Source organism: Danio rerio, chromosome 4, assembly GCF_052040795.2.
Source record: "Danio rerio strain M-AB ecotype USA chromosome 4, GRCz13ab, whole genome shotgun sequence".
Taxonomy (NCBI): Eukaryota; Metazoa; Chordata; class Actinopteri; order Cypriniformes; family Danionidae; genus Danio; species Danio rerio.
The window spans coordinates 10,177,465-10,202,074 of NC_141024.2; the positions used below are offsets into that span (position 1 = coordinate 10,177,465).

Genomic DNA, 24,610 nt, shown 5'->3' on the forward strand with positions numbered 1-24,610 from the left:
GCTAAGTTCTTGTTCTTTGCATGTTTTATAGTGAAAAGTCAGGAGTTCGAAACCCACTATTGCTAAAGGGAAGAATGTTGAAACCAATGCTTTAGCCGTAGTAACAACAAGCATCAGTCTGAGAGCAAACACACCGTGATGGTCACTGCCTCTGTGGCGCAATGGATAAACATTTGTTCTTTGCCTATTTCATGACGCAAAGGTGTGGGTTCGAATCCCACTCTTGCAAACATTATGTCATAACTGCAGTCTGACCTTTAGCTAAAAACAAAAAATTCCACACATCAATCCAGCAACCTCTGTGGTTTAGTGGTTGAATGATTGCATATCAAACAAGAAAGGTTAGGTTCAAATCCCACCTTTGCAACAATTTTTCTGCATACACAATAAACATATAAATAAAACTCTGTTTGGGACACACATTATCTACACAGGCCCAATGGGTCAGTGGATAAAGACCTCAGCTTTCATCTTGGAGACCGGGGTTCGAATCCCACTTATGTTTATGTTTAACTGTTGTCAGAAAAAAGACAAAATTGCACGAAGTTCAGTTCTCAGTGTGAAAGTCACGATGGCACTAGTGGCAAACACCGTTGGTCGCGGACAAGGTTACGAATGAGGCATGGGTTCGAATCCCACCAAACACAGCTGTGAATACAGCAAAGTACCTGGGGCGGTACAACATAAGAGGCGGTTACCGGAAACAACCTGGGGCGGTAAGACACAAGAGGCGGACACTGGAAACAAACTGGGGCGGTAACACAGAATGGTTGCGCGGACAAGAGAAACTGAAACACGGACTAGAAACATAACTGCAGTGGTGAAAGTCGGACTGAGAGATGGGCGTGACAAGGATGAGAGAGACGTGACTGAGAAAAGGGTGTAGTAGAGAGATGAGGAGTGGTGGGAGAAGGAGACCTGGTGGGAGGAGGAGAAGTAAAGGAGGAAAAAATTTTTTTTTGAACCCAAAAACGGCCTAAAATGAACTTTATAGAAAATTTCAGTATCAGCGTGGTGATTCGAACCCTCATCTCATGTGATGGCCTTGGATCTCTAACCCTTTGCTCTGACCACTAGGCCATCACTGGACATACATTGAACTGTTCTTTTCGTGTTTTTGAGGTTACCCACGTGTGCCGCCATTTAAAAAAAAAATTAACACAATAAACCATTTCAATAAAATAACAATTAGTATCTGCATATATTAACAATTAATAATATAAAAATAATATATAAATCTTACGTCTTTCAACCGGAATTTCTAATTTTAAGTTTCAAAACCTTTTTCTAATATTAAATTACTTTTTTAATTTGTCAAAATTGTATATTAAAGCAGAATTAAGAATATGAAAACAATTAAAACATAAAAATCATTCAAGTAAATTAAAATAATTACAACCTATTAAAATATACTGACTATAAATAACTATAAAAGTCTGTCATATATTTTAATAAAATCATATCACAATATATTAATAATTAAAAGTCTTCAAATAATAAAACAAACAGCAGGAACTCATTTCTAAAAGAATGAAGACTGTGTGACTCACATGCTGTTCAAGTCGAGGTGAGTTAATGAGTCCCTCCTGCTGTCTGGTGTATGAAGGGTCCTCCACTTCATTCTGTCTAGCGATAACCTGAAGTCAAGGCTATGGCCTTCAAACTGTCTCTGTGTTTCAGCTATAGCAAGCCTACAACATACACAAGAACAAGACAAATGCTATTGATTGTTCTGTTTTTGCAGTATAAACCATATTGTATGAAAAGGAAATAGCTAAATTTATTCAATAAATAATAATAATAAAACTATTTAAGACAATTTTAAATGTAATATCAAAATATTATAACACTTTAGATCTACACAACACCAATATACATAGACAACACACACACACACAAATACTAATAATAGCAAGAGAATATCATCTAGAGCAGCAATAGAGCATCATGTCAGAAAAGTCTGTGATAAACCTCCATGAAGGACCAGACTGCATTAATACATGCTCATGTTGTCAAATAAAAGAAACATTGTAAAAATAACCTCATTAAAATGACAATATTGTGATTTACATATGTTTATTTAAATAAACTGACCTGCCCAGCCAAGAGAGTTCAGAAGAAACATTCATCCAAACAAACAAACAAACAAACAATATGAACGTTACTTACAGGTCACTGTATTGTCACCGTGTTCCTGCACTTTACGGTTCGGGTTGTTTATGTGCTGTTTAGAGATACTATAATGAAATCACGGAGCTGTCAGGATTTGTGTTTATGTTTTGTATCATCAAGCCTCATGCTGTCAAACACCTGAAGCTGCGGGTCAGACTGAACGTAAAGCAATGCGCGCCGCCTAGTGGAGCGGATGGAGAACTGCGCTACAGTTTATAACACACGAGTCGTGTTGTAGGTTAAACACGCTTAAAATTATTATTTTAATAGTTTAATGTCAAAATTCAATCCCTGAATCAGAAGGCTTTGAGGATGCATTTTAAAACATCTTCATCCTCAAGAAAAAGTGTCTAATAAACTTGTGAATAGGTGTTCCTCAGCTCCCTCCTGTGGTCAATAGGTGTATCCGCGTTAATGAAATAAACACAAGGTGGACGGAGAGACAGTCGAGTGAACAGTAAAGAGAGATTAAGGAGATTTTAACACGATCTAATGTATTTTAAAACACATTTGATTTTGTGATTGTCTCGGCCAGCAGAAGATCGATATCAGCTTTACCTGATGGAGTAAAACAGATGAACTGGAAAGCTTATGTAACAGACATCCCGAATCAAATGCATAGAGTCTCCCTAATGCCCGCAAACGAATGATAATCTCCCGGAAATCGCGCGTCTCCCCCCCCCATGTACACCCCTCTCCACCGCCTCCCTCCCAGCTCTTCAGGTACGTCGCACGCAACTCACCCTCACCGCTCTTCGGGTACAACGCACGCACACGCCCCACCGCTCTTCAGATATGTCACGCAATGCAATTTGCATTATAACCATTTAAACTCTTACTAATTCTCTGGCAATCTCATTATTTTTTAGCTGGTTTCATGTTGAGCACTTCCCAATGTGAAAGAAACATTAAACTCAGATTGTTCAAAATATATATTTTATTATTAAAACTTGTTCATCACACATTTAATTCACACTATCCATTCAAACAAATGTTTCTATCTCCAAAAACTGTTAAATGTCATTGCTACTTCATACATGTTCATTCAGTTCAGTTGAACAGGCTGCAGCGTGTGCTTTATAAATCAGTGTTAAGTTAAAGTATGAAGAATTAAGTTAAATATCATTTCACTTTTGTTCTTCATGAAGATCTCGACTCAAGAGTTTTTACTAAACGCCTCTTCCTCTGCTTCAGTAATGAAGATGTAAAGCTCTGAGTCTCTGGATGGTTCAGGATGGATGAGTCTCTGGCTTCTACAGACCTGTGATGACCATTCATTTCCAGCACAGGTTAAACCACAGCCAAACTTCATGAGGACTGATCATTCATCATGCATTTACGGTAAATCTTAATTAGTTATTTGTGCACATTTCAGTGAATGATCATTAAAGTCTGAGTGAGCTAATGACTAAACACATTTACATCTTCAAATAACAGATGCACAAGATCAGATCGATGTGTTAAATCATCAATGAATGTCTGAACATGTTCAGTTGCGCCACTTTATTTTGACATTTTACCCCTTTACACAGTGATACCAGTAAATATCCCCAAAAAATTCCGGAACGACTCTTCACCAGTATATTCAAAATAGCGCTGTTCACACAGGCAAGGACGGTACATAATTTTTCCAGAAAAAACACTCACACATCCATTCCAAAATACAGGTAAATTCTGACATCATTAACCAGAAATGACCTCTAATCGTCTGCGCTTGTATTTGTAAAAATTTGACTACATTACAAACTCTGTGGATGGATCAGTATTGTGAACAACTTTGACGAAAACATATAGAGGAACACTTTCACATGTCGAGATATACATAGCGTGTGAGTGTGCTGGCGCTCACCGGCTCCGTGCACAAGCAGAGCTTAAAGGTAAACAAACAACGGCTTATCATACGCTTTTTTTACACAGTTATCATTAAGAAGGAACATAGAAACGTTATCTGACTAGCAACTTGCAGCTAAATGTGTCTGGAAAAATATTCAAAGGCTGTTATTTTCATAAAGAGCACGGATGTGAATGTGTCTAAGTGTTCTGATTGGCTGGAGTAGACGTCTCACGTCAGCGTGTTCTAAGCGTGAACGGGCTCTTTCCGGCAATCTTCCTTCTGCGTTCACACAGCGCAGCATTCCAGCAGGTAATGTTACAACATCTCTTTCCGGACAATTGCCAGAACGAATTTACCTGTACTTTCAAAAAGGGCCTGTTCACACATACTGCGGGTAATTTTCCGGAAAGGTCTGTATGTGTGAACAAGGCTAATGATTCATTTTAACTATTTAGTCTGACATGTTTACTGTTCCAATATATTTTAAATGTTTCTTAAGATAAAATATATTGTGTTCAAAGCGGGGAAAGTTGTTGTTATTTACCCAGACATTTAAAAAAAGAAAATATTAAGGTCATCATAAGGTTATTATACCATCACTCTTACACCGGCCCATGCCTACTTCAGAGGTACCATATTTTATAAGACAACACAATACCAATGTATGAATATCTGATCAGATCTGCAGGGGCAGATTTAACTAATAAGTGAGGTAAGCAGCCGCTTAGGGCCCCAGGACATCTGGGGGCCACCAATAAATATCTAAAAGTGCCAACTTTACCTATAAACTATATTGTTTTCTATCATATTTTGTAAAGTGAGAGTCAAACTAATTCAAGTTTTACATCATTAAATATTATTTAATATACAATAAAACATGATATTATGATAATGTAATGTTATGTGTTGTAATGTTATAAAATATCTACCACCCCAATCATGGAGTCCAGCATTCAAATATATATATATATATATATATATATATATATATGTATATATATATATATATATATATATATATATATATATATATATATATATATATATATATATATATATATATATATATATATATATTTTTTTTTTTTTTTTTAGTTGTAAATTTATTGTTTATTTATTTACCAATTTGATTTGTTGAATCACTGTTGGCAGATCTAAGCAGCATTTTTAGTAAACTTTGACATGTTTAGACAAATAAAGTCTGTGTTATATAATGAATATTAATCATTTGTTTGCGTTTATAACATCAGCTTTATTTATTACAGAAAGATGCATTAGGGTCAGATCAGTGTTTCAGCTCCATCTTGTGGACAATAAGTGGATCTGCATTAATACTTGAAACTGAATTACTAAGACATTTTTTCCATTAGGAGAAATCCTGATCCTGAAGATCCACTTTCCAGAGTGAAGCTCCAACCTGATGAAAACACCTGAGGCTTTTAATTAAGGACTTTCAGCAAACGAGAAGCTTCAAGGCAAATGTGTGACAAACTCTGTAATTCAGATGATGATAATAAAAGATTGATTTGACTAAACTGATGATGCTTTTACAAATCGTGTATGTGTTTCACTGTGAGTTTGAGTTAATAAAAGTATTTGGTTTTCATTATTTAACTGCTTTTTAAATAATGGGTTAAAATCCAACTTTTGATTGTGATAGATGTAATTACATCAAACAAAGTGTCTAAAACACCAGTTTTAAATGTGTAGTCACAGTGGTGCATGTGGTTAAACACCTGTTCTCAATTGATGGAGTCACGGGTTCAAATCCCACTTCTGAATGTTGAAGTTTTAACAGGTTTGTTGTAAAATCAGGGTGAAACATATGTGAATAGTCAAAAGCTCAGTGGTTAAAGCATTGTGTTGTTACTAAGGTGTCCGGAGTTCAAATCTCACTATTGCATACATTAAACAAGTGTCATTATATCTGACAAACTTTGCTAAACTCCGCATACAAGCGTGAGAGTTGCAGTGGCGCTCCTGACTGAACACATGTTCTCCATAGCTGAGGCTGTCATGAAGAATTGGGTTCAAAGCCCAACTGTGCTCACTTTATTGCACAACAGGTGGTGAAATAATAGTCAAATATAAGTTCCAGCATATACCTTACTATGAGATCTGTGGCTCAGTGGTAGAGCACTATGCTCACATCAAAGAAAGCTGGGTTCAATCCTCACTCAGGCTTTACATGTTTTGATGTGCACTTGAACAGTCAAATATAAGTTCCAGCATATCATTAGGTATGTGACTGTGGCTCAGTGGTAGAGCAATGCCTCATGGGTTAAGAGGTTGCTGGTTCAACCCCAGCCAGATCACTGCGATATGTGTGAATGTCAGTGTGAAAGAAGGGGGGGGATGGGTCGGGTCCCCCCCTGACCTACGGGGCCATGTACAGCAGGGGTTATGCTGCTTTTTACTACAAAATTAAAATTAGCTGTATAAAAATTTGGGACGCCGTCCCTTCTCCTCCCGTTTCGGTTATCATCATTTCCTTTCCAGGGGGACGACCCTCCAGAAAGAAAATTATGATAACCGACACACCAAAACTCAAACACAAGATACGAGTCTCACCTGTCCATCAGCAGAAGTCCACCATTACAGTCCACGGCTGTCCAAATGTCCCAGAGCTCTGCTTCTGTTCACTCCAAACACATCCTTCATCCTGTAGAGGAAACACAGAAATAAACACTTTACTACTGAAATACATCTGAAACAGCAGAACTGAGAACTTCACCAGCATAAGAGCTCATAAACAGAAGATAAGACACACTGTATATTAGACAGGTACAATACTGAACACTGCAGCTCTACAAAGCTCACTAAATGACTTTTTTAAACAAGCATAAGTGCAGATTTAAGTTGCTTTATATTATAAACAGCTCAATGCTATACGTTTAACACTAAATATAAAGTCTGAAAGTGATATTAGCAGAAAAATGTAAATATTCATCACAACATCCATCTAAAACAACTGACAGACAAATCCTGCTGTAATAACACCAGACAATAATTAGACAATAAAAAAATTATAAAAAAATTATAATAAGACAATAAATATCAATGACTTTTATAAAACCTAAATACTGTTTTATAGCTCGTGTCAGTCATTTTACATGCAAATAAGGAACTTTATATGAGATGATACTTACAGGTGAGTCTCTTCACTTGATTCCTGCACTTTATCACAGAGTCTGCTGCTTTAATTTGCTGCTGAGCTTTAATATGTGCTGTTTAAACACATTAAGAGTCTCTCGCTGAGCTGTCATCTGTAAATTATGTGTTTAAAACAAACTGCACGTGTTTTGTTTTTTCCGGCTGTCAACACACGCTTGTTGTTGTCAAACAAACACCTGAAGCTGAGAGTCAGACTGAACGTGGAGTCGCTCGCGCCGCCTGGTGGAGCGGATGTAGAACTGCGCTTTCGCTTCAACCATACGAGACGAGTTTTGTATTTAAGCCTGTAGTCGTAGTGTTAAAAAAAGAAAATATATTTCAGTTTATTCACTGACTTCTTTCCAAAAAATATAGGCTTATATCTGCATACTCATTTACTCATCATCTATTTATTGTTTATGGGATATCAGCTCCCTCTTGTGGCCAATTCGTGCATGAGCAAATTGTATAAAAAATAAAACTATAATGAAGCATTAATAAAATTAAACACAAACTCACTAAATAAAGAGAAGATTTTTCAGTTCATTCAATGACTTCTGTTCAAAACATATAGGTTTTTTTTGATATCTGCATCCTCATCATCTATTTACTAGTTGTTTATGGATTATCAGCTCCCTCTTGTGGCCAATTTGTGTAAAAGCATATAAATAAAACAATAATAAGGCATAAATAAAATTAAACACAAACTTACAAATAAAAGAGAGGATTTTTCACTTTATTTAATGACTTCTGTCCAGAACATTGTTTTTTTTAATATCTGCATCCTCATCATTTATTTACTCCCTAGTTATTGTTTATGGATTATCAGCTCCCTCTTGTGGCCTATTTGTGTACATTCAAATAAATAAAAACAACAATAAAGCATGAATAAATAAAATTAAACATAAACTTACAAATAAAAAAGATTTTTCACTTTATTTAATGACCTGTCCTGAAAATGTAGGCTTTTTTAATATCTGCATACTCATCATCTATTTAATGTTTATGGTTTATCAGCTCCCTCTTGTGGCCAGTTCGTGTATGAGCAAATAAATAAAAAACAAAACAATAATAATAATAAATAAAATTACATATAAACTTAAAAAAAAAGATTTTCAGTTTATTTTATTTATTCTTTAATATCTGCACACTCATATACTCATCGTCTGTTTATTTACTATTTATTGTTTATGGATTATCAGCTCCCTCTTGTGGCCAGTTTGTGTATGAGCGACTTATAAAACAATAATAAATTAATAAATCATAAATGAATAATATCAAACATAAACTTACAAGTTAGAAGACTGAATTGACCAGCCAATTAATTAAATAAATATTCAAATTTTTATCCTGAATTTAATTAAATCATTTTTAATTTTGCTTAAAAATTTAAATTTTAGACCTCCTCAAATAAAATACAACAGTAAAATAGACTTAGCAATTAAGTCCTTCAATTATCAATTACAAAATCACATTTATAGCAGTTCATTATAGTTTGCTAAACCCATTTTTACACCTAAGACTTATCTGAAACCACTTTGTTAATTAAAATATACAGTCACATTAAGGAAAATAAGAATAAAAATAATAATAATAAATTCATTTCAGCTATGGTGGCATGGAAATATATATTTTCTTCATTCATTTAACTTAATTGTACTAAAATAAGTAATAGAATATATTTATTAAACCATTAATAAACTAAAATTAAACCAAAAATAAATAAAACCTTAATAAAAATGTCTAAAAAAAGGTCTTGTTAATGCAAAAATGGCTGTCTTGTTTGTTAATCTAATGCACTCCATTTAATTGATCAGCCTATTCATTCCCAATCCCATAATGACATGTCAGTGGTGACATTTTGTTTATTCAATAAATAAACACCGAGGCGCTAATATACAGGTTAGGTTAATATATTCAAACCATTTGATAAATCATGGCCATCTAGTCTAATGGACATTATGGAATGATGCAAATATTGTTGTACAACCTCTATAACGTCAGAACAGTGCAGCTTTGTGTGGCTTTATCAAGTATTACTGTTAAGCAGGAACATAGGCTACAAAAACTATTCAAAACAAGATATATATATATACACACAAAAAAACAACATTAACGTATTACATCATTTTAATACACCATATAAAAGCAAGTGTTGCTTCATTAGAGTATTTAAAGGGATAGTTCATTCAAAATATGTATATATATATATATATATTATTGAAGTCAATAGTTACCGGTTTACAACTTTCTTCAAAATGTCTTCTTTTGTGTTCAACAGAAAGAAGGAACTCATAAAGGTTTAAAACCAAATCAGGGTGAGTAAATGGGGAGTAAATGTTTGCTTTTTTGTTTGAACTATCCCTTTCATCTGCACTGAGAGGCTCAGAAACTTGCATGATTAATAATAAATACTGAGAAAGTGTTGGCATGTGCGCACACATGATGTCTGGATGATCCTGCATGCTGCATTTGTCCCTGTATAAGGGAACGGGTTCTTTAAAGTCAGTGTCTCGTGTTGCTGTTATGTTGAATTTCTGTCCGGGTTACAATGTTGCTCCAGGATCAGTTTGATCCGTCTTCCTGGTTCTCAAGAATGGGATCTGCATGGGAATACAAATAGACAGATGGGTTTCACAACATGTTAGTTAATTAAATAGCTTCACAAATACAGGTAAAAATGTCCTAAAAGGACAGTTTATTAGGTGTTTGTTTCAATACGTTAGATTTAAAGAGAGTTCAACCAAAAAAACGTAAATCTACACTGTATTTACTCATCGTCGAGCAGTTTTAAAGAGTTTTTAAAGAGTTGCAGTTAAAACTAAAGAAGATATTTAAAAAAATGTCAGAAAACAATAACCATTGATAGAAAAAAAACAAATACTATGAGAGTCAATAGTTAAAGGTTTTTAACATTTTTCAAAGCATCTTCTTTTGTGTTCAAGAAATAAATAAACAAATAGGAAAGTAGGGAAAAACAAATACCATGAGAGTCAATAGTTACAGGTTTCCAACATTTTTCAAAGCATCTTCTTTTGTGTTCAAAAAATAAATAAACAAACAAATAAACAAATAATTAAATAAATAGTAAAGTAGGAAAAACAAACAGTATGAGAGTCAATAGTTACAGGTTTTTAACATTTTCCAAAGCATTTTTTATGTTAAAAAAACAAATAAATAAACAAATAAATAAATAAATAGTAAAGTAGCAAAAACAAATATTATGAGAGGCAACAGTTACAGAAGTCCCTTTAAAGGTTATCATCTCCAAAACTGATTAAATTTGCATTTAGAAGACATTTAAAAATCCCACCAACAAGAATCAACCATTTATGACTATTTATTTATATGCAAACTTCTGACCAATCAATTGCTCTTTAATAACCCATCCCAAAGTGCCTCGCCCCGTACAAGACGATTCCATGTCACTGAGCCTTCATATTATAGTAGTGACACCGTATTAATCTGAACCTCCACATTTATTATTTGTAACAATGAGGAGAGGAACTTTGTGGAGTTACTGCAGAGGTCAACCATAATAGAATAAAAGTTTATCATGTGCAGGTATTTAAGTGCTCAATTAACAGAAAATAATTTCATTGAACTATTTAAACAGTAAGTAAGTCTTTGTGGTTTTATTTTATGTTTGATTTTTCAATTTCTGCAGCTGCACAGTCTATTTCCCTTTTATATTTGCTTTTATTGTCATGGTTAACTATGCTTGTACTTTGTTTTTAACATGTCATGCATTATTTGTTCCCCTACAAAATCATACAAATCAATCAAATATTAATTGTTTAAAATAGAGCCATTCAAATTCATCTGGTGAAATGGTATTTGCATTGCAATATATATATTGCGAAATATTGCAATGTTGTATTTTTCCAATATAGTGCAGCCCTAAAATACAAGGTTATTGTAAAATGCTACCAAATAAATGGATAAACACCACTTATAACAGCCTATAACAGCATTACCTGTCAGTGTTCCAAGAGGCAGGACCGAATCGCTGCTGATGTCCTCGTTAGTGGGAATAAAGCTACCTGGAGACGGGACCATGAGCACAGTCTCCACGACTTTAGAAGAGTCCAGAGTCTGAAACAACAACAAAAAAAGTGTTTCATGAGCAGGAAGGAGATATGAGAGCAGGTGTTTTTGGATTGTGTTTGCTACCTTTTCTCCTTGTTTTGACTGCTCCTCACTGGGCTCCTCTATTGCAGGGTTGGTTTGGTTTTCTGAAGGCTCCTCCTTCACCAGCACCTGCTCTCCCTCAAGCTCTGATTGGCCAAGAGGGTCTGCCAGGTCCTCTGATGTCACTGTCTGGATGATGATGCCGGGGTGAGACATCTGAACGGTCACATTCTCTGTGTCAGTCTGATGGAGAAAATGGAGGGAGAGAGAGAGACTTACAGGTTGTGTGATAACTTTTCTTCAATTATTATTATTTTTAGTATGATCCAAGATTACTATAGGTAAACGGTAGACTATTTCTGTTAATAGAAAATATTATATAGTATACAAAAACAATATTCAACAAAAACGTAAAACTAAATTACTTTAGTACTCTATTATTACTCTACTACACTTCAAAAACAATGAGGAATTTGTTTTCGTGACAGAAACTTCCACAGTGCAACAGAATGACTATATAAATGAATAAAAAATAGAAGTAAATAGTGAATGCAAATACACAAAATGACATGTGTATCTACAAACATATTGCCTTAATGTTATTTATGCAACTGTTATGTGCAAATTGGCATGTAAAGTATGCTGTTAAATAAACGAGTGTATAAATAGTGGTTATGTTTGTTTCACAATTATTATCATCAATAATTAAAATCTGATTATTGGTTACAGCTTTATTAATTTAGAAATTCCTTTCCTCTTATCTTCCCCTATTGTAATATTTGTCATTTGAAAGTTTACATCAAATATATATTTTCAGTCTGAATATTTCTTTCTATACATATAATAGTTGCCAAAAAAATGTTTTCCATTTTCATTTAGTTGCACTTAAGTTGAAAATAAGAAAAATGAATGAACAATATTAATATTTTTCATCTTAAAACTGACAACAGTGCGCAGAGAATGACTAGTGCTGGGCAAAAATCTATCACGATTAGTCACATCAAGTTTGTCTTGACATAATTTAGGTGTGTGTGCTGTGTATATTTATTATCTATATATGAACACACACATGCATGCATATATTTAGGAAAATGTTTATTTATATTTAGTTATAAAATAGGTATGTATATAATACAAATGATATATACATTTAAATATCTATATATCTATGTAACGAAATCGCTTTGTGCTGTTTGTTTCTATGTATGTGTGTATCACATACACATAAAAAATATACTGCATTTAATAGACACACACATATATTGTGTCAAAGCAAAGCTTTATTTTGAATGTGTCAATTTTTGCCCAGCACAAAAAAATTACTAAATTATATAATAATATAAATAATAGGGTATATGCCGAGCTAGTGTTGTTTCCATACTGATAAACTTCCAGTGACCTGTTATTGTGAGTATTTTACCGTTTTATATGATTCCTTTTACAGCATCCATGTTGTAATGTAATTAAAATGCAATCAGTTAAGCAGACTTTGGCATCCATTTAGTTGCTCAAGTGTAAAACAAGACAAAAAGCCGTGTACTCGCACGCGCCCGTAAGAATCGGCAGGCTAGCACAGAAGCTCCATTGAATATACTTGGGTAAAATAAATGCTCATACTATAAATACATGGCAGGGAAAATGTAATGTAATGCAATGCTTCTTGTACAATCTGAGACCCACTTTATATAGGATATCACTCAGCCAGTGGAGATTGCTGATTTTTAAAGAAAACAGACCTTAAATGCGGCGATTTTGCAATTGCATACAGCTCACCGGAACCATTTGACCCAGGTTACTGGCAAATTAAAAGTCCTATTAGCATACTTCGGCATATACCCTCTTTGGGTTGGGTTGCAGCTGGAAGGGCATCCGCTGCGTAAAACATGTGGTGGATAATTTGGCGGTTCATTCTGCTGTGGCAACCCCTATTTAATAAAGGGACTAAGATGAAAAGAAAATAAATGAATGAATATAATTAAATAAAATGAATATAAACAAACTCCATATAATATATAACATCAATGATGCATCTTAAGATATTTTTAAAACAATTTTACTTTAATTTTTCGTAAAGTATTAATAATTAATTAAAAAGTAATTAATAATGTACATATTTTTTTGAATGTTTATGTGAATGTTTTTTAACATTTTCATTTTCATGTTATCATATTCATGTTATTTTCACAGTTATTAACGTTAGCATTATAATAACTTAAATGCTCAGTTCTCACCGTGAGGCTGTGTAGGATGATCTGGTCTGGTGAAGATGGTGAAGCGGCAGCTGTGAGCGTGACTGTGGGATTGGCTGACAGCGTGAGTGGCAGGCTCTGATTGGTTCCTGTTTGGAGGAAATATGTTCCAGGGGTGCCGGTGGGCTGCAGGTGAAATGACTAGGGAGGAAATGACACATCATTAATAAAAAATAGCCTATAACCATAAAAAAAGGTTTAGCTTTTATATGTTCCTATATGATTATATGTTTCTCACAGGGAGTAATTCAAAGGTCTGTAAAGCTCCGGAGTTCAATGTGATCGTTTCACTGTCTGAAGTACCACTCGAACCATCTGAAGAAGCTGTAGAAAGAGGAAAAGTGCAATTAAAGAGACAAACTGCATCTATTAAACTTACATAACCATCATAAATCATCTAGTACTGATCTTTCCACCCATTCAGAAATTTAAAGTTCATATATGGCCATATGTCAGATTTATGTATGACAACTCTAAAGATTTACACTATTTTACATAATATAATTAATATTAAATCGAAAAAGTTGCTCATTTAACATTTTATTTACAAAAAAAACTAGAATTGGTAAAATAAATAATTTAATTAAATATTTATTTTCATATTCCACTAAATTCCACTTTAAAATAACTGTTTGCTTATTAGATAAATTTATTACAATTAAATTGATAAAACTTCCAAGATTATTGAAGCTATCCACTGAAACAACAGTCACAAAAGCTCCTTTTATATATATATATATATACACTCACAGACGTGTGTGATCTGCACTGGGATCTGGACCGGGATCTGCAGAGCGGTGACAGGACTGGGCGAAGCATTAGCAGATCTTGAACCGACCACCACCACCTTGTTCATGGTAGACGGCGGTGCCTCCACAACATCCTGCAGCCCTTTCAGCAACACTAAACACACAGAAAACTTACTTCAGCATCTGCACTCACAGCACACTGAACGCATGCTCACCTATGAGGTCTCACCAGGAAAGGGAAGTTCCTTGTGATTGGCCACTTGTCTTTTGATGGTCCACCATTTGCTCCGCAGCCACTGGGGCGAGCGAACGCTGCTCCATCCACTAGCCAGAATATCCCAGTTGATCTCATTTTCATCCTCCACTTCCAGCTCTGCTATCCTGATCATATACAGTTATGATTAATAAATCAAAATTAATCAGTTACAGTTATAAAGCTGTAAAGTACCCGCAAAAATCGGCCGATAATTGCTTAAAATGTAAATTTAAATATAGGCATTGGCACCATATGAAAAAAAGACGCTGTTATGCTCGTTAATCTATTACATGAATAAATGTTTAAGTAATATAGAACAAATTAAGCTAATTCTGTTTAGCAATAAAGATTTAATTGGTGTTATAAAATCACAGGTCTGATTTGATTTAAGGGACAAAAGCTACAGCTTAATGACACTGACAAATATGGATTTAAGCATTGGCTATCAGACAAAAAGGGTTGAAAAAATATTTCTTATATATAAATGAAGAGTTTAGATGCAAAATCTGTGAGTTCCATCTGAAACTTTCTTTAAAAATGAGCATTTTTCCTGGCCTCATATGTTTACGTTTATTTATCTCACTTTAAAAGTGATGAAAATATTGTTTGTCACTCATAAAAGTGAAAACACTGAACCTACACACAGGAGAAAATACCTCAGAAAAATGCTCATTTTAGGAGATAATTTTGGATGGCGCTTACAGGTTTTGCCTCTGAACTCTTTTTATCATCCAAAATCCAGCATCTTTACCTGCGAACAAGGTTGATGTCATCTTCTTTGGTCCACTCTGTGCCTCCGCTCTGTTTCCAGTTCAGGTAGTTGAGCCATTTAGAGCGGCACTGTTTCTCTGAGCGAGTGCCGACAAGTTCAGCCACTGACGCCCAGGAGACTCCCTGAGTTACAACATCACCCGCCTCTGTGCCCGTCAGCTCGTGCACCACCTCTGCCAATCGCCTCTCCTCCTCCTCCGTCCACTTCCCTGAAACGCACAGGTTTAAGATCAAAACATACTTTTTATTGAGTTAAAACAACATAAATGCTTGACATAACAGACAGAGTAAAATACTTTCCACTTCTTCCTTTTAAACATTTATAATAAGACAAAATGATATAATAATAAAATATTATTAATAAAAAAGTATATGATAATGATAAATAGCATAACTTAATAATAATACCAATAGTAAACAAAAAAATGAGGAAATAAAAAGTAATTATAACATATTTAATAAATAATATTAAATAAAGAGATAGGAGGAGGTTGGAGGATGATTGATAACATACCTTTAAAACAGAAATAGAAGTGCGTTTTTTTTAAAACAAAGCAAAATGTTTCACTCGTGTTGTTGTAGCCATTTTAGTGTATTTTATTTAGTTAACATAAATATTTGGTGTTTATTTTTGTTCTTCAGTATGAATGAGATTTTTTTGTTGGTAAATTAGCTGTTTAATAAACAAGAGAATCAAACGAAAACTAATAGAGTGGTGTGTAGCACGAAAAGGCCTGAAGACATGTTATGGTTTTAAAAAAGATATATTAAAGATATATTTAGATATGTTATGACTTGTATATACTTATGTATGTAAAATTTATAAATAAACATTTTGTATAATATAAATGAATAGTATAATTGGAAAAATTATTTAAAAATATATTTTTAAAACACTTTAATTATAAAAAAAACATTAGATCTAAAGCACAAAAACTTCCAGAGCTCTGCATAGTTTAGCTCTAAGCCTAATTAAACACACCTGATCAAACGAATTAAGTCATTCAGGCTGGTTTCAAACCTACAGGTAGGTGCACTGAAGCAGGCTTGCAAGTAAACTTTCAATAAACTGCACTCCTGATTTAAATGATTAGTATGAATATTTTTAATAAATAACTTAAATATTTCTCTAGTTTTAATTATTTCAGTACATCACCTTCAATCTTTTCATCATCTAATGAAAGCTTTTCTTCAGTGTCATCAAAAGTGTTTCTAAGCTACGGTCCTGTTCGGTGAACAGTAGACTTCAATTGGTCCAATTTAAGGTTATCCATCGGTTACATTATACTAAAGCAAAGTTGCATAAGATTTTTCCCTCCATATCACCATTATGTGACAGGTGCAAAGTGACAGAAGACACAACTTCCCATGCTTTCTGGTTCTGCCCTTTGTTATATACATTTTGGTCAAACATATTCGATTGGTACTCTAAAGCTTATGTCAAATCTTTACCACCTGATGCAGAACTTGCTATTTTTGGATATTCACAACACATTTCTCATCTCCCACATGGCCTCCAGCAGTCTTTGCCTTTAGGCATGATTGTGGCCAAAAGGCTTTTGCTTCGACATTGGAAGTCATCTTCACCTCCTACATTTCAAATGTGGATTGCAGACATGACAGAAAATTTTTCAGTGTTTGGGGTTTATTTCTAAACTATCTAGATGAGCAAACCAGCCACTCAACCTCTGATGATACTTCAGAGACTTAATTTACTTATTTTACATATTTAATTATTTAATTTTACTTCTTTATTTTATTTTCTGTTGTCACTTGCTAAACTGTGATGTCATTGTTATTTGTTCATTGACTCATTGTATGGGATTTGTCGGAGACAGTGCCTAGTGTTGTGTGTGTTTGTGTATGTGTGTATATATGTATGTGTGTCTTTGTGGTTGTTCTTGAAAAATCCAATAAAATACAATTATTAAAAAAAAGTGTTTCTAAGCTGTCCTAAAACTAGTAAACAATACCCATTCTGTCTTAGAATGATTCGGAAAATAAATCTTTGATCCACTTCAAATGTTGACTACTGTACACAAGTGTAATAAAATGATAATAAATCAAAAGAGTAGCAAAGCTGACCGGTGTTGCATGTGTCTTTCATGAGTCTGCAGCGATCCTTTACAGACGATGCGCTGCGGCCAAGAGCTGACCCAATGGTGGCCCAGTCATTTCCATGTTTCTGCCTTAGTCTAATAACACACACAAGTTTAGTCAATGCAGACTCACACAAATTCAGATCACATTTCAACGCCATTCAGAACTAAAACTAAACTTACTCTTTCAGTTTATTGATCTCCTCATCAGTGTATCTAAACGACAAAAAAGCAACACAACACGATTTAGTTTTTGCAACATAAACACTTCCAAATGGGGTGTAAATCTGTTGAACCAACAAACAAAAGCAGCTACGTCCTTACTTGCCTACGTGGTTGCGGTTATCGTACATTCGCAACACTCGTCTGTATACAGCAAACAGCGGCCTGTTCAAACCACAGGCTATACTGCGGTAAAAATCCTTTCTCTCCTCTTTGGACATCTCGAAGATGATCTCCGCAGGGTCTTGAATCCCTCGGTTCTGAGTTCAAATGAACAGACAGATGAAGAATGAGGAATGCAAGACACTGAAAGACGCTGCAATGCGATAAAGCATGCTCACCTTTAGATAAAGCTCTATGTTGGTCATCAGGAGATCAATCTCTTCTTTTGACCACATACCCTGTTTCCATTTGTGACCTGAGGATATATATGACAGATATCCTGACTATCAGATGCAAATTTAATATATTGGGTTTTATCAGATTGTGCCATTATCATATATTAGGGCAATGAGAGTTGTGTATTAAATACTGAATATTGAATATTTTCTGAATATAATTTAATATGCTGATTATTTAATACTCACCCTTATTGACCAGTGTGTCTTTATCCTCCTTTGTGGTGAACCAAGCTTGACTGACAGCTGATACATCTTCACCTTTCTTCTGTGCAGATGAATCCTTACCCTGTTGACAACCAACATTTTGTAAAATTAGGGCTGCAATATATATCTTTTCAGCATCGATATCGCAATGTGAGCATTCGCAATAGTCACATACAAGATCTGCAATGTTGAGTCTGGATTATAATTGATAAATCTGCAAGTGTTTTTTGAGGAATGTGACTGTGTGAGGATGTTCAGGCCAAAGAAATTGTCATTTGTAACTTTAATAATTAATTTTATTAAACTTTTTGAACAAAGAAGACAACACAGTATTATTTTACATCTGATTAAACAGTTATTGTATACTTGAATAGTGTTAAGACTCCATGGGAAGAAATAAAACACTTTATTTTATTTGTTTCTTTTTCTTTATTAAATATATCTATAGTTGTAGATTGTCGATTTTTTGCAGATGGGCTCTCTTACAGAAACATCCCAATCTAAAATCATAAATTCTTTCCAAATAGAGCCATCTGGTGAAATTGTATTCACATTGCTATACATATAGCAGAATAAAAAAAATATTGCAATGTTAGATTTTTTCAATATTGTGCAGCCCTAATTAAAAACATAATAATAATAATAATAATAATAATAAAACTAATCATAATAATAAAAAATGAATAATAATAATAATAATGTCAACATTCTAATATAGAAATAAATATAAAAGTGCTTAAATAATAGCTACATAAAAATATACTAATTAATGTAAAGTACAAAATAATAACAACAAATATTTATAATAAAAGCAAAAAACATAACAATAATAATAACAATAATTCAGCAAAACTTTAATATAACAATAAACATCCTGGGGTGCTTAAATAATAAATACATAAAGAAATATACTAATACTAGCTGAAGTATCATGATACCAAGTAGTATTGCAATACTGTAATTCATAACTCAAATCTATGAAATAAAGAATTTTTTTTAAATACTATATTTTATATGTTATAATAGGCCAACTTGAATTGAATTAATAATTTCCTTATTTTTGAAAAAGTATTTGCACATCACTTCATCTAAAATGTATTGGGTCTTGTTGTTTATTTTGTAAATAACTGACCAACAAAAATACATTAAAATCAAGATAAAATAATAAATAAAATTTATTACAAAAAGATCAAATTAGGCTATATGAAGTGGTCAAAAATAATTTAAAAATCAATTTCAATGTTTCCTGTTGCTCTTTTGTTTGTTTTCTCTTTTAGTCTTATCAGGTGAGAATCATATTGACAAGAACAGAAATGAACTGATTCAGATGTGTGTTCCAACTGAAGCATCAGAAAACGTGCATAATGCTACCATAAAAGGCGCGAATTCTACACAGTTTTGCAACCTTAAAGGGTTCCACAGACTATTTAAATAAAATGGTTCATTGTTGCACAAGCGTGTGGGCATTTTAGTGACTTTTTCACATGCAACATTATGTATTTAATAGATAGACAGTTAATGATGATACTACCCTTTACAAACTACAGTGGCACCGCCAGTATTTTGGAGAAATAGTATCTTGATACTACCATAGTACTGGTAAACTGTGCAAACTTATAAAATACTAAATAATGACAACAAATAATTATAATAAAAGATAAAAAAGCAAAAATAAAATAAATAAATAAACAAACAAATAAATAATACATTACTAAATAAACAATCCATAAAATTGGTAAGTTTATATTGCTATAAGCAAACTTTTTAAATAAATTAAATACGCTACACATTTAATAAACAACATAATAACAATGAAGACAAATAATATCACTGTAAATAATACATGAATGTAACCATGTAATAAATTAAATGATAATTATTTAGTTAATAATTTTTTTTTCATAAAATTAAATATTAGATCCACATGAAGCAAGCACTGAAAAGTCAGAACTAAGAGTTATATATTCAGAAACATAAGAGCTTTTACTGTTGTTTCAGAAAGATCATCTGATTCCAGCTCCTCGTCTCTCATCTCTGTCGCAGTCATTGTCACCTCAAAGCTTTCATCTCCATCTGTAACTAAAATAATGGAAAACTAGTTAATAAAAACAAGCTATCATAAACTGATTTACAATAATAGTTTAAAAAGTGCAAGTGATTTATTTAAAAATGTTTGTTTTAAATAACATAGACTTTCGAACACTAATCTGTAATGTGTATGTCTATGTATGTTTTTGTGTGTGTGTGTTTTTTTTAACTCTTTACTGTATCAGAATATACTGTCCACAAAAATTCACCTCTTAGGAGATAAACAATAAACTATACAAACAAACAAACAAACAAACATGTACATTTAAATCCATGAGATTATAAATAAACATTTTAAGATACGTCTATTTCTTTGCTTATTTATTTATTCATATTATTATGTTATATTATACTATTATATTATATGACATTACATCATATTAACTACATTATGTCGAAATACAATTGTTAATTCAATGAAAATTAAATAAAAAGTTTTTCATCAAGTTTGAGCATCCTGACCAGCAATTTTAAATACCTGATTGACTGATTAATTAAAAAGAGGCAACATTTGCATATAATATACATGTAACTTTTATAAACTAGTTACTAACATGTATAATCATACTCACTTGGCAGGGTGACAACAGAGTACTCAGTCGAAGCAGAGTCCTGAGGGTCTTCTCCATCCTCACTGGACAATCGTATTCGTTTGTGAACCGGTTCAGTGGTCTCGTCTGAACCCAGGTCCTCCCCATCTACATGACCAAACAATAATGCAAATATTAGATAATGAAGCACAATTAAATGGTGCTCAAATGTTGTAGTAATTTGCAACCGGAGAGGTACGCTTTACCATTTTGAGGGCAGTGCAGTATGATGTTTCCATCAGTGTCCTGGGTAAATGTGACAGAATTGACGGATTCAAGTGTCACAGTGGCCGGGACATCGCCTGTGTTCATGCTCAGCCTACAGGATAAAACATAGTATTCAATTAAACTCAATTCAGGTTTATTTGTATTGTGCTTTTCACAATATTATTGTTTCAAAGCAGCTTTACCAAAGACGCCCATTATTGCATTACAATTAAATTCTGAAAATGTAAGGTTATTAGTTACTTTAACCTTATTAGATACTAATAACTTTAACTAATTAACTGGTAACTTATTGCTTTTAACAGGTAAAGTTATTATAAATAAACATAGTTAACCTGCAATTATATGGTATATATGTGATGTCCTCCACTACATTATATTGATGCAAACATTATACTAACAAAACAATTCATGCAATTCGGGCGGTTTGCTTGTAACCAGTACTAATTTATATATATATTTCACCATATATTCACAAGAGATTTAAGGTAATATAAACTTTAATTAAACAAAGATGATTGGCCTGCCATAATTATTGATTAGCTGTGGTTATATGATCTAATAGCATGACCTGAATTATCGGAATTTTCGTCACATTCTGCTATTTAAATAAGGGAGATTTAAGAGCATAAACAAATGGCATTACCATGTAATTATAGAAGAAGGCTTTGTTATTTGGCATTTTCTTCAAGTTGAAAATATTTTGACATTTTAAACGTTATAGTCACAACTTTAAAGAGTCTTTTTAATTATGTTTCCATGTAAAAATATCAAATATTTTGTACTGGGTTTACAAATTAGACAAATCAATAATCACAATGACTTGTTGCAATAAGTGATGTTATACTTAGGGCTGCACAATATATTGTTTCAGCATTGATATTGCAAAGTGCGCATCTGCAATAGTCACATCGCAGGTTCTGCAATGTAGAGTTGTGTTTATAGTTGACCAGGAGCCATAGGTTTTTTTAAGGTGAAAGTCTGCCTGTGTTTCTCAGTCCTGTGACTGTATAAACATTTCAAGTGTCAAGCATTCAGTCACAAGAAATTGTATAAGTTATAATATTAATAAAGATACGTTTTATTATTTATACAATGAAAGACGATGCAGTGTTTTTTTTTTTTTTTTTTTTTAAACATTTGATTGTTTCAATTTCTTTACCTGAATACTGTTTGGCAAAACCATAAAGCAACATCGCTTGTAATTTGTTTATTATTTTTATGCATTAATCTATTGCAATCAATGTGACATAATGAACATTTTCCAAATATAGAGGTAAAGTTGGTTTTGTAAATGGAAATAATAATTTTAGAAAAGTATTCTTTGCAAATTCTAAAAAGGGAAACTATATTAGCAGAAAATGACCGTTAAAGTACAGCATTGTTCACAGTGAATTAGATAGTGGTAATGTTATTTGGAAGCCATAATTGCATGCTAATTCCGATCGAATATTCAAAGTAACGTGGTAAACAATAATATAGGTAAAGTTAGTTTTATATTCACACATTCGTTCATTTAGAAGTCTCTATATTGTTTACCATGATACTTTTGAATATTCGATCGGAATTAGCATGCACGTATGACTTGAAAACAACATTAACACTGTTAACTTGACTGGGGACATGTTGTGCTTAGTCATTTGCTGCTAATATGATTTCGCTATTTACAGTTTGAAAATAATACTTTTATGAAATTATATTATTAAGGAGGAAGTCTGAATGTGTGAATATAAAACCAACATAACTATGTAGACTGCTAAATAAACGAATGTGTAAATATAAAACTAACTTTACCTCAAATTTCCAAATAGTTATTTAAGGACCATGATGAATCTTTATACATATCGCAATATTTATTGCAGAAAAACAAAATATGCCAATGTCAGATTTTTCCTGCAGCCCTAATAAATTATACTATATTTTAATACACAGTATTGTTATAAAGATGTGCTAAACTGCAGTGTGAATAAAATACAGAAAAATGATAAAACCCTTCATAATTTAAAAACTCAAACAGATGAAAAGAAAAACAAATGGGCTTATTTAATTACATTTTCAAGTAAATAGACATCAGCCAAGTACACATAGCAAATGATAACCCATCGAAATAACGTTATTTGTTTACTGTTAATCTTCAGCCCACAAATACATAGCCGTAATAGGTCCAAAAGCCTAAAAATATTAGAATAAAACAAATCTATGCGTCTTTCCGAGCATATCAATAATCTAAATTAACTCTCTGGTTATTTTATCTTAGCAGACGAGGAATAATGAGACGCCATGTTTATGTGCAACAACAAGCCGTGCGGAATCGACGGCGTTTATTCGATGTCGGTGCTTTGTTGTCTTAATGTACAGTATAAATAGACAAACGGCCAGCGCACAGGGGTGAGCGAAAGTGAAATTTAGCTATGATTTTGGTACTTACTTCCTGTTTTGGGTACGGGGACTTCGCAGTGACCAGGATGAAGGCAAATACCAGGATGGAGGAAAATACGCTTTTTTTCTTCCCCTTCGCATACAGAGCGGAAGTGTCTACAGAAGCCCACTGGTGGCTTCCGTTTTTGTTTTGCTCGAGCGTTTGTCTGTTTTTTTAAAGAGCAAGTTGCGTTACATCATATGGGATATTTAGCTCATCTGCTTATGTTACAATATTCGTGTGTGGAATTTAAAGCTATGTAAATATAATTTAAATTACGTGACTGAAACACTTTAAGATTAATTGCGCCATCTGGTGTTTAGTAAGGGGAAACGCATATTACTTTTATAAAGATGCATCATAATTATTGCATTACTAGTAAAGCAAAGGAGGTCTTGTGTACATTTTAAATATTTTTTAGCACAGGGTATTAAAGTAAATGTAAATGTAGAAGATACTTTGGGAAAAAAATGCCTCTAATTTATTTGAGGAGATCATTTTACAAAACCGAGAATTATTATCACCTTCATAAGCTGCTAGTTCAATGTTTTTCGCTTGATTGTGATATAAATCTTGTATTTTATTACTTTTTTTGTAATTAAATATGTTTGTTTAGTAGTTGAATTAAGTAAATAAATTTTTCAACTTAAAACTAAATAAATTAGAGCAACTTTGCAGCTATAAATTCTAACCTAGAACATTAACACATGAGGCGAAATACAATGCACAATAAACAAATACAAATAAATTAGCATCAGGATGGAGGATCCTTGATTGTGTGAATGAAGATCATTGCACTGATACTTCCTGTCTGTTTCCTGTTCCTGTCTTGTTTTGCTTCTATCCTGAATAAATAAATGCGGTTGTATAATGTGTAATATTACTGAATTATTGATTGTGCACTGCATCTCTGGTGACCTCCAAACATGATTTTGTTTTTCTCTATCGGTCATTTTAAATAATAAAAGAGCAGCGTATGAGTGTTCAGCTTTTTATGCATCTATTTGTCAGTTAATTAATTAGTTAGTGGATTATTATCATTTGTGA

At 33.0% G+C, this 24,610-nt stretch overlaps 2 protein-coding genes and 1 long non-coding RNA gene across 10 annotated transcripts in view; 1 reads left to right on the forward strand and 2 right to left on the reverse strand.

Moving 5' to 3' along the window:
- LOC148679938 (uncharacterized) overlaps positions 1–7,364 on the reverse strand; it is a 60,523-nt gene extending 53,159 nt beyond the window's left edge. For 6 of the 7 annotated variants that reach the window (XM_088649962.1, XM_088649966.1, XM_088649965.1 and 3 more), the window contains exons 1-3: positions 7,156–7,364; positions 6,578–6,668; positions 1,551–1,691 (exon numbers count right to left, since the gene is read on the reverse strand). In XM_088649962.1, coding sequence (XP_088506088.1) covers positions 1,551–1,691; positions 6,578–6,585 — 149 coding nt within the window. In that variant the 5' untranslated portion in view covers positions 6,586–6,668; positions 7,156–7,364. Of the gene's footprint in view, positions 1–1,550; positions 1,692–2,169; positions 2,308–6,577; positions 6,669–7,155 lie in introns of those variants that run through there. The other variant, XM_088649964.1, reaches the window with a different exon arrangement.
- LOC148679943 (uncharacterized) lies at positions 2,564–5,545 on the forward strand. The gene is made up of 2 exons (XR_015942422.1): positions 2,564–2,895; positions 3,321–5,545. It is a non-coding gene; the product is annotated as an uncharacterized LOC148679943 (long non-coding RNA).
- Positions 7,365–9,006: 1,642 nt separating the features above from the next.
- Positions 9,007–23,657, reverse strand: dmtf1 (cyclin D binding myb-like transcription factor 1). Of its 2 annotated transcripts, XM_087246504.2 has the most exons (18): positions 23,573–23,657; positions 21,992–22,144; positions 21,126–21,238; positions 20,902–21,027; positions 20,229–20,320; positions 18,224–18,323; positions 17,978–18,054; positions 17,739–17,896; positions 17,598–17,630; positions 17,401–17,510; positions 15,296–15,524; positions 14,518–14,669; positions 14,290–14,442; positions 13,778–13,863; positions 13,522–13,680; positions 11,333–11,533; positions 11,137–11,254; positions 9,007–9,762 (listed from the first exon to the last, which is right to left on the reverse strand). In XM_087246504.2, exons 3-18 carry the CDS (start codon positions 21,229–21,231, stop codon positions 9,725–9,727), a joined length of 1,938 nt encoding a protein of 645 aa, XP_087102630.2. In that variant the 5' UTR covers positions 21,232–21,238; positions 21,992–22,144; positions 23,573–23,657; the 3' UTR covers positions 9,007–9,724.
- Positions 23,658–24,610: the final 953 nt, after the last annotated feature.